The sequence below is a fragment of the Cynoglossus semilaevis genome, chromosome 12 (genome assembly GCF_000523025.1).
Source record: "Cynoglossus semilaevis isolate Cse_v1.0 chromosome 12, Cse_v1.0, whole genome shotgun sequence".
Taxonomy (NCBI): Eukaryota; Metazoa; Chordata; class Actinopteri; order Pleuronectiformes; family Cynoglossidae; genus Cynoglossus; species Cynoglossus semilaevis.
In genome coordinates, this window is record NC_024318.1 from 246,166 (window position 1) to 257,316 (window position 11,151).

The following is an 11,151-nucleotide window of genomic DNA, read 5'->3' on the forward strand; positions in this document are numbered from 1 at the left end:
AAACTTGCCCCCCACCACAAAAAAAAAAGGGGTCCTTTTTTTTTTTTTTTTTAACTTGCGTTACATAATCTGTTAATGCAGTTGCTCTTCACTGCCACCTACGGTCTGCCACGATTTGAGACTCAGTCATTTGAAGGGTCTCTGGTCAGTCGTGGGTAAAGTCCATTAGCTCTAATTTCCCAACAGGACAAAGTCGTTTTTTGTTTTTTATTTAAATCATTTGTCAGTTCAGAAGTCGTTCAAACTTCTGCATGAACATCTTCTCTAAATCCGACCCCTCGACTCTCCTCCTCCAGGTGAAGATGACGACGACGAGGAGTGCGGTGAAGAGAAGCTGCCGTCCTGCTTCGACTACGTCATGCACTTCCTCACCGTCTTCTGGAAAGTTCTGTTCGCCTTCGTCCCGCCCACAGACTACTGGAACGGCTGGGCCTGTTTCGTCGTCTCCATCTGCATGATTGGTCTGCTCACCGCCGTCATCGGTACGATGACCACTGAACACATCTGTCTCCACGGAGTAGGATTCAGTTTGACCAACTTTTAAAGTTCAACTTTTTGTATTTCCCCAAGGCCCGACCCTGGTGTCTGTTCTCACAGGTGACCTGGCCTCCCACTTCGGCTGCACAGTCGGCCTGAAGGACTCGGTGACCGCGGTCGTATTCGTTGCGTTGGGAACCTCTGTACCAGGTGAGCAAACACTTTACAGTCAAAGTCTGTAAACAACGACTCCTTCAAGATAAACAGACTCTGACGTTTCCGCTCTGATAAAACACTGGACTCTGTCACTGTGGTAATAACTCATCACAGCGACTGAAAGGGAAACCAGAATCAAAGACACATTGTTAGTCAATAAACCAGAAACCGGCAAAGGTTTTAGAAAGGTCCGGTAGTGATGTCAAATGTGGTCCGAGAGGTCAAAAGGTCAAGCTGTGCCTCGGCGAGAGAGACATATATATATATATTTATATATATAAAACTATTTTTATAATATCTTTGTTTTGTTAAAAATACTTCATATGTGTCAAACCCAAGGCCCGTGGGCCAAATGTGGCCCACCAAGTCATTTTGTGTGGCCTCGCAGGAAGTCCATGCTGCTGAGATTCTTAACTTGATTTTTTTTAATTATACTGAGTAATGTACAATATTTGTAAATTAAATAATTACTAATAAATTGCAGACATATTAATATGTTATTTAGTAGAGAAACCCACGTGGGCCACACCTTATAGTCACCTTACCTTCCATCCATATTACAATGCTGCCCGGCCTCCTGTGTCCCTCACGGGTGTGATTGAATGTGAGGCGCCCTCTACTGACAGTAACCTGGATAAACAGCTCCAGCAGTGATGGATGATGGGAGGAGACGGCAGCTGGTTAAATGTGGTTTAACCTCCGTCCCTCACTGCTGTCTCCGTGTCCCACATACATACAAACACACGCACACGCAAACACGTCTCCTTGACGACTCGATGCATAAAACATGGAGCACAATTGACTGTCGTACATTACACACTGCGCTCACGTGAGCTTAATAGAAAATTGGTGTCTCACACACACACACACACATACATACATACATACAGGTTTTTGTGGTTTGTCAGCACTCCATATATATATATAATACATTCCCTTTGCCCCACTGTAATCTACTGTAATCTAGATTATTCCAAACACTGTATATGCCCTGACTCTAATCTGACTCTAAATTAAATCTAGAATTTAGAATAGACGAAAGGAGAAAATTGTCCCCGCAACAATGGCAGTTCTACACTAATATGTCCCCACAAGTATAGCTGGACCAGGACGACACGCCCACACACTTGCGCCGTGACCACAATGCGTTTTAGCGTGTGACCATTTGTCATGTCGTCCTCTCTGCTCCGTGTCCTCTCATTGAAGGACCTCGGAGACAACAGTGATGTATCACAGCCATCTGCACATGTATGTATATATGTGTGTATATAAATAAGTATGTGTGTGTGTGCACAAACACCGACTCACTTACCTTTGAATTTATGATCCAATAGCAGCGCAGCAGCTGGACGACAGAACGACAGAATTGCACAAACACACACACACACACACACACAGCAGCAGATTGGAAACGATGCGTTTGAGTTTCTCTGGTTCTCACCGCCTTATTAACACAACCTCCCATGGCCTGTACACACACACACACACACATGCACACACACACACAGACCTGCAGTTCTGCAGCTATTACAGTTAATAAAAGGCGTCCTGTGCTGTGGCTCCACCATGATTAACCTCGTTTATCAGAGTTATCCAGGTTTACACACACACACACACACACACACTGACACACACACACACAAACACACACAAAAGGCATTAGGAAAAAGAACATCTGCTGTTGAGAGAAAATGAGAATCTGTTGTCGGCCTCTTGGCATCGATGTGAAGGTTCAGAGACGCGTTAGCTTTAATGAGCGATGGTATTTTCACCGCTGTTTTCTGTTAACGTTGTTCTTTCACCAGCAGAGACAAGAAAAGACGAGACAAATCCGTTCAAATGGACGGCTTTAATAAAACTGTCCTTCATAAAGCCTCAGACACTGGGATCAAAAACATGAGAGTTGGACTGGAGAGACTTTCCTTATGGTGCCCCCTGGTGGGGGGGGGGCATTAAAAGCAAGCAGGGCAGAAATACAGTACATACATTCACACAGTGCGTAGTTGTTATATAATGTTACAATTTCCAGTTATTGAATTTACCGTGTTTCGTAGGGACGTCCGATAAAATCAGCCCACCGTTATTATCGACCCAATATTAGCATAATTATCTAATATCTGTAAGAATCGTTATCAGGTTTTCCTCTGAAAACACAATAACGCGATGCCTGGGTTTCGCCAAATGATCGGTGGCCTAAAAATAGTTTTGGGGAAAAACAGCTGTATATGAAAGTGAAAGTCACTAGATGGCAGCATTGCAGCTCATTTTATTAATCTATTATAATCTCAATAGTACTTCTATGGGGGGGTTAAAAAGATTCTCTCCCCAAGGGGGTGCATGGCAGAAAATAATTGAGAAACACTGCTTTAACCTATCACCTCAGTCAGCAGGTGGCACTTAACGTCCTTCACCACTAGATATCGTAATCAGAAACTACATGTTTGGACAATATCGGATATCAGATATCGCCAAGTTAATATTGGATGTCCCTAATATTTAGTGTAAATGACATCCTGTCATTAGGCCCCCTAGTGGACAGTGACACAGATTTGTCACATCTGCAGTAAATCAACAACCGTCTGCCTCTAATTCCGACTCAGTGAGATACAGATGTATCCAGTAATCCCTGTTTTGTAGCAGAATCAAAAGCCAGAGCGGTGACAAAGTGGTTAAAATGGGTACTGCTGCTGTCGAGACCCGTGGATCTGACAGAGGTTTATTTCCAGACACCTTTATTTCTGCTGGCTCCTGACGTCCCTTTTTTTTGTTACATTCTGTGCATGAGTCAGTCTTAAAGAGAGAGTGAAAATACAAATGTGAGGAGCCCGGAGGCCTGAAGGTGGCGTTTAAAATGAGTAGGTGGTTTTTTTTTCTTTTAATGCAGAAACGATGAAAAAGGATCTGTAGAGGTGAGGAGGAAATTGTTTTAAAATGAGTCACAAATGGACATGAAAGTGTACTGAGGACTGTTCAGGGACTTTAGAAACAGGTGAAAATGACAGGGGGGGGAGCGGGGGGGGGGGATGATGCTGCCGTTGGGCCTGAATCAATAACAGATCATTAAAATGCAAAGCTGTGCTTCATCAGTAACAAACGATGAAGACGTCGGTGCTGTGTGGTGGAGCGCTAACGCGTTAACACTGTATTTATTGTTAGAGCGTTTTCATGACTGGGAGGAAATCAAAGCCTCTTTGACCTTTTGAAAATGTATTGCTGGGAATTCAACAATAAATGGCCACAAAAAAAAAAAAGGAGCAGCAGAGACGGAGAGGTAGAAGGAAGTGCTTTGATGATTGACAGTTGAAAAGGGCAGCGGGCTCTTCAGGCAGCTGTGAACCACACACACACACACACACACACACACACACACGCAGCCGCTCCAGCACTCAGAAACCAACCACACGTTCACCCACCTTTTCCACGCGGTGAAGCGTGACATCAGACTGGGCTCGGCTGGTACTTTTCAACCTGACACTGAACAACCCCACTTCATACATACAGGGACAGGGACAGAGACAGAGACAGAGACAGAGACAGAGACAGAGACCACCGGCGTACGTGGTCCGTCTCTGACAGTTCACACAAACTGTTAGCTCTTACACAGCAAAGACTTATGGGTATTTACGTGAAGATATCCGGTTTCCAGAATGTCTGTCACCTCCTTTTAATATGACCATTTTTTTGCTCCATCTAGTGGCCACTCCTCTTCATCAATTTTCTTCCACAAATACAACAATCAGTATCCCCTGTTATGCAGATGACACCTATGTTTACATCACCAGTGAAGCCTTTTCTCTTTGGCAGAAGTCAAATTCTGTTGACACCTGTCACCTGAACCTGAACTGTTGCAGCTCCGTCCTCATTGGTCTCCATCACAAACTTATTCATCACGAACTCCTTGTTGTGATATTCTCTCTGCTCCCATCATTCAACGTTCTGGATACCAATTTTCAGGTCAAACAAAAGAGTGGACGTCTTTCCTGTCCACCACAGATGTCCATCTTATTCTCTCTGTTGTTCCGCCCCTGTTTTTATGACCTGTTGTTGGGACCAGGGCCAGTCGTCCAACGGTCCATTCACTGAGCCGTGGAAGGGAGTCCCCGAGGAGCTGCTGGAGTTTGGCAGACCAGGGACCAAATGGCACAACGCTGATTAGCTGTCAGGAAAGGACTGGTTTGGCCCAGAAGCCTGGGATTCAGCCATGTAAATAATTGATCGGAGTAAATCCGAGTCTGTGACGGCTGCAGGGATCAGGTCTAGTTTCAGCTTGTTGAATCTGGATGGGTGGAGAAAGGCTATAGTTGTGCTTGTAAATATGCAGGTTTGTAAATTAGCTGTCGATGGGATCAGTCTGAAAAACCTTTGTTAGTGTCTCGACCATAAACTGCAAACCCTGTGTGAAAATACGAGGGCAGATCAATGGTCTGAAAACATTTTCTCATTTCAGTCTGTCTCTTTAGTCTTGAAGACGTTTGAAATCAGAGTCAAATTCAAGCCTCAGAAACGGCAGCAGGTTTTCATGAAGCTCAGTCTGATTTTCGTACGTTCTCCCTCCGGTTCTTTCAGACACCTTTGCCAGTAAAGTGGCTGCCATCCAGGATCAGTACGCCGACGCATCCATTGGTAATGTGACGGGATCCAATGCTGTCAACGTTTTCCTGGGTATCGGGGTGAGTATTTAAGGGTGATTCAGACCCTTAAAGATTCAATGATTTTGCTCATTATATTTTTTCATCTCTCAAAATGTAGTAGTATATTTGCTCTGTGATTGGAAGAAGAATTTGAATGAACATCCCTCAATATTCATGTATATCTATCATTCCTTTTAGAAGGAAATTTTTTTAAGCATTAGGCTGATAATTGGCAGAAATCTGGTGATACGATAAATATCACAATATGGCGTCAATACGACCATATATTGCGATTCTGCAGGTGCAACGATATATTGAATTTTTTTAAACAATTTATAATAAAACTGTAACAATTTTGTAACAACAATTTGTAATAAAACTGTCATCCTAGTCTCAGACTCTGCTGCTGTTCCATCTTAACATCAGGTTTCTAACATTGGAACAGAGGGATCTACGTTTGATTCTTGTGATAAAATGTCATGGCCTGTGTCGCCTACAGGTGGCGTGGTCCATTGCCGCCATCTACCACCAGAGCAAGGGGGAGGAGTTCAGAGTGGACCCGGGAACACTGGCCTTCTCGGTCACTCTCTTCACCATCTTCGCCTTCGTCTCCGTCGGCGTACTGATGTACCGACGGAAGCCGGAGATCGGGGGGGAGCTGGGTGGTCCTCGGACTGCCAAGGTTCTGACCACCATGCTGTTCGTCAGCCTGTGGCTCCTCTACATCCTCTTCTCCTCACTGGAGGCCTACTGTCACATCCAGGGCTTCTAAGACGTCGGGAGACGACGAGGCCCGACGGCCACGACAGAAAGAATGTGGAAGAAGAAGAAGAAGAAGATGATGATGAAGAAGATGAAGAGACGGAGGGGAGGTGAGTCAGAAAGTGAGACAGTCTGGTTGATCAATCGCTCCCTCCCTTTTACGCAATAGATTGAATGATGGATGAATGCATTAGATGTACATACAGAGGAGTGGAGGACGCATCAAAGCAATTTTAAACACAGCGGAAAGAAGTTCTGGATACACTGAAGGACGACGGCAAACGGGGAAACACAGGAGCTGAAGAACCGGCTCAAAATATTTCAAAAACTATGGAATCCTTTCTGTGATCTGTCAACACGAACCAATCAACTTTTCTTGAACTTTCTTCTTGTTTTAAACACATCAAATGGATCTAAGAAAAAAGTAAAATTGAAATAAATACGAAGCTGCTTCAGCCATACGACAGAAACAAGTCAACAACGTGGGGAGGAAGGAGCTAACGCTAACGTCCGACCGCAGGTGAACTGAACCAGTATGTTTGTGCATGATCAGACAAACTGACGGCTCAGAAGAAGAAAAATCCATTATTTTACCTGCAACTGTTATTAGCCAATGAGCTGAGAGCTGGTGTGTGACAGTGTTCCTGTGCTTGTGTGATGTGGGAAGATGGTCACATACTGTGAAGAGTTAAAAAAGAAAAAAAAAAAGGCCTCTGGTTTGGCTGTCTGTGCAGCGCTCCAGTCACTCTCTCTCTCTCTCTCTCTCTCTCTCTCTCTTCTTCTGTCTTTCTGGCATTTTCTCTCTGCCTGTACAAATGCTTTTTAAGAAGGTCACAATCAGCCGAGAGAAGGTTTTTTTTTTTTTTTTTTTCTGAGGTTAGAAATGTAAATATAATAATAGGAGTTGAACTAGCGCCGCAGCTCCACTCCATCTGAATGTCACCGTCTAGGCTCCCGACGGCGCCCTCCTCCTGTTGATTTATACTATAGAACAATGTAGTTATGATTTAAGGTCTAATTTTAATCGAGAAAAAAAAGGGGTTATTTAAGTGTGCTTTTACCTTTAATAATGGCCATGTCCGAGAAGGAAAAAATGGCCACGAGTACCGTTAAAAACTGTTAGCGCATCGATCGCCGTTGCATTAATATCTAGAGTTAATATTCCGTCTGTTTTTATCTGTGGGATCCTGTGGTCCAGTTTTTCACCGTGGTTCTGTGGTCAGTAGTGGTCATAGACGTTCACGCCGCTTCTGTCGTCACTCTCCTATTGGTTTACTAACAGTTTTGCTCATCCCAGTGTGTTTTGAGCGCCACCTACTGGCTGGGCAGTGGAACAATCGAAAAATTCCTCAAGGGCTTTATAAGAAAGAACCACTAAGACCCATCCGTGAGCTCTGATTTAGGATTCTGCGTCTGGAGTGATAGTCTTAGACGTGAACATCGCTGGTGTAGGTTTGAGGTTTGACTTCTACGTAATTCACATCGCTTCTTTTCACTAGTCTAATTCCAAGTCAAACACTACTCCTATTATTCCTCTTTTTTTAATCCGTGTGTAGACCGGCAAATGTTCAAAGAACGTTGCTAAGTTGTGTGGAGTCACTACTGTTGGTGAAAGAAAAAGAAGTTGTATCTCGATTCACTGATCAAAATGAAATGAAAACTCTGGACCTCTCCACGTCGGCCTCAGAAGTAGACCAGGTTAGAACCAAAGCTAAGACCGACCCAGATCTGCCAACATTTCCACTGGTACCACCTGGTTTCTTTAATGACTTATCATTGTGGAGTCTGAGCTCTGATTGGTCGATCCGAGATCTTTTCCCTGGTCTAATTCTAGTAACACTGTTTTGGGGAGTCTGGCCGACTGGTTGCTGGCTTTTGTTAACACATCACATATGGTGACAAAACTAAAAGACAAAAACAACAATAATAACAGGCCAGAACTGGTCAGCCTGAAGGGGAGGAGTCGGATTATTACACCAAAAATCTTCATACCATCATTTCAGTTGGCCGCTGGGACTGTTCTTACAATGAGCTTAATTTAGACTGTTTGGCTTCTCCTCTAGCTGGTTCCCCCCCCGGGGGGCCATTGAAATAATGAGTCCATTTGTCCAATGAGCTCATGCTAATTAGCACGGCAGTCATTTTGATGAACAGTGGCTAAATGTTCATTATCGAGCACAAACTAGTGAGAGTTTTTTTGGGGGGGGTTTATCTGCCCCAACTGATTTAAAAACTAATTCTAAGTAGATTTACTCCCACGGTTTGTCGTGGTGTTGTTGTTGTTGTTGTTTTCTTTTTCTTTCTTCTTTTTCGGCTGTCTTTCTCCTGCCTGGCAGCTCCGTCTCCAACATCCTTTGTCCAATATGTCTCCTCCACCACGTCCTGTCCAACCCAGTCTGTCCCTTTTCCACTGTCTTCATGTTGGACAGGCCGTTGACTCCAGATATTGAAACAACTCCATCTTCACTACCTCTACTGTTTTTCGTCTAGGCTAAAAAAAAGAATTACTTAACAATTTAAGGCAAGTTTAGGAACATTTTACTATAAACACTATAAAAAGCCACTGACAACGACGTCACGTGAAACAAACGTTGTTATTATGACAAAAATCTTTCCCAATCGTGTGTCCACAAAAATGTGTAGCGCATGAATCCCGATCCCTACATGTATATTAGGGATGTCCCATATGAACTTTTTGCCGATATTGTCCAAACACTTTTTCGTTATCAAAAAAACGATAACGATTCTTACATAATTATGCCAATATCGGCCGTTAATATCAGTTGGCCGATATTGTCGACATCCCTATAAATCTGTGCGTGACTGTGTGTGACTAGCGCAAAGGTTTACACTATAGACTGTTAACTCTTTGTTCGACTTAATCAACAGAGACTGAAGTCGTTCGTTAACCTAAATGTCTTCGTTAGCGTTCAAAGGTCCATTGTTCAAATGGCACAACACTGTATGCATCGGAATTGGCCAGAGATTTCCTGCTGGTATTGTGTTTTTTAAACTTGTCGGGTTTTTTTTTTTTTAACCATTATTGAAAAAGTCTTCTGTTCGTTGGGTTGTTTGGACATTCAGTGACTTCAGTTGTTCTTGGTTTTTCAGTCTTATAAAACCCTGTGAGGGTAGAGTAGGGTTCGGATTAGCCGTCAGTTGTTTGAGCTTAAAAAAAAATTGGGACGGTCTCCAAAAAGGCCACTCCAGAACCAAAACATGTCAGTAGGTGGTGCTAGCCTGATGTCCAGCACTGCGCTTCGTGCACTAAAATTTGACCAAACTCGCAGTTTTGTGCTGCTGCAAAGTCTTTAAACAGAGGCAGTTTTGAGCAGAAAACAAACAAAAAAAGAAATCGCTGCAGTTGCCAAAATCTGCACAATGTGAAGGCCTTGGAGTGGCAGTTTACCCCTGTTTTTGCCAAAGGGAAATGTTTTTATCTGAATTTTGCAGTCCAAACAACATAGGGTTTTATAACCAGTAAATCTTAGAAACAAAAATTTAAAAAAAAATCATATATCACTACAACAACAACAACAAAAAAAAGATTTAGAAAGACACCTTGATATTGTTAACATTCTCTTGAATCTTTCTATTTGAATTTATATGAGATTGTCTCTTCACTGGCATGGAGCTGAAGGTTTATACACTGTAAAGAACAATATATATATAACGCTAGCTTGCGCAAAACAAAGAAAAGAAAATGTAGAAGCCGTTTGCGTCAGTTGTTTTTTTAGTTGTTTTTTTTTTGAGTAGTTCTAACAGGGTACTTTTGTCTTTGGTCAAACTACACCGTGTTGGATTTACTACGTAGCGAAAGCCTGCTGCTTGAATTGACAGAGAGAATTTTGTGGAGGGAAGCAACTCTGGTTCGTTGACTTGGCGTTAGTTACAGGAGCTAACGTTTTAGCTCATATCAATGTTAGCTCATTTTTGTACCGCGTCTCTCGTTTTACTTTGTCTTAAAAGCTAATCTGATGTAATGTTAACGGCAGATTAGCCACAGCCACTGTTTAAAAAGCTGATGCTAATGCTAATATCCCTTGGTCTGAACCAAGTTTGGAAGCTAAACAACTTAGCCACCGGTTGCATGTTAACTTAGCCACAGTCAGTTTGTTTTTCCTGTAGAACTATAACAGTAGACAGATCAAGAAGTTTCATCAATTCCTGCAGAATTAATAGTCTTAATAATTAGTTCCAGACTGTTTTCGATCAAATATGATGTCAGAAAACTAACATTTAGCCTAAAGAGTCGAGGCTTGTCTTAATGTGACATCATGTGCCTAGGTTTAGCTACCAGACTTGGTTTAGAAAGGGTCGAAGGAAAGACATCGGCCATCGCTGTACTTAAAGCAAGGAGGAAAAAAAAAAAGTTCTGTGGTTGGAGTTCGAAGAAGGTTTGAAAGTGAAGGAACAGCTTTGCACTGGTTCTGTTTTTGTTTGTTTTTTTAGGTTCAGGTGAAATGGCTGCTCTGTTGTTTCATTGATGTAAAACAGTGACAGAAATGTTTTGGAGTTTGTTAAAAGGGGTGTTTTGTTTTTTGGACTCTGATGTACACAATGATGAGGTCGTACAAAAAACAAAACAACAACAACCGTGATGTTGAATCAGTGGTGTCGCTGTCGGCCACTGTGCTGTGGTTGACTTGCGTTGCCTCGTTGCTGACTGTCTGACAGACTGAGGAGCGACAGCTGACAGACAGACAGTCACACAGACTTGAACTGAAGGAAGGACAAAAGCCACCACTCCTGGTACGACGCTGGGTGACATCACACTGGGACGTGGAGAAACAAACACTACCAGAGCTCTTCTCTACACTTGAGGTGACAAAGAACAAAAAAAATAAAAAACACGTACGATTTAAACGATAAAGAGAGGAAAAGGGGGAAGAAGATGAAAATGAAAGAAAAAAAAAACAGCCATACATTGATTTCTGGGTCAGTGAGACAGAAATGGACTTCTCCTGCCCAGCATGTGTATCGTTATGGTGTCTGTCCGTCCCTGTCTGTCTCTTACTCCTGTCTTTCTCTGCCTCTTTGTGACCAGGTGGTGGTGGTGGTGGTG

The 11,151-nt window shown here is 42.9% G+C and overlaps 1 protein-coding gene across 3 annotated transcripts in view; it reads left to right on the forward strand.

Annotated features, from left to right (window-relative positions):
• slc8a1b (solute carrier family 8 member 1b) overlaps positions 1-10,937 on the forward strand; it is a 90,284-nt gene extending 79,347 nt beyond the window's left edge. For all 3 annotated transcript variants that reach the window (XM_017037295.2, XM_008321290.3, XM_008321289.3), the window contains exons 8-11: positions 297-482; positions 598-687; positions 5,260-5,363; positions 5,824-10,937. In XM_017037295.2, the coding sequence (XP_016892784.1) occupies positions 297-482; positions 598-687; positions 5,260-5,363; positions 5,824-6,096 (653 nt within the window). In that variant the 3' untranslated portion in view covers positions 6,097-10,937. The remainder of the gene's footprint in view (positions 1-296; positions 483-597; positions 688-5,259; positions 5,364-5,823) is intronic.
• The last annotated feature ends 214 nt before the right edge of the window (positions 10,938-11,151 follow it).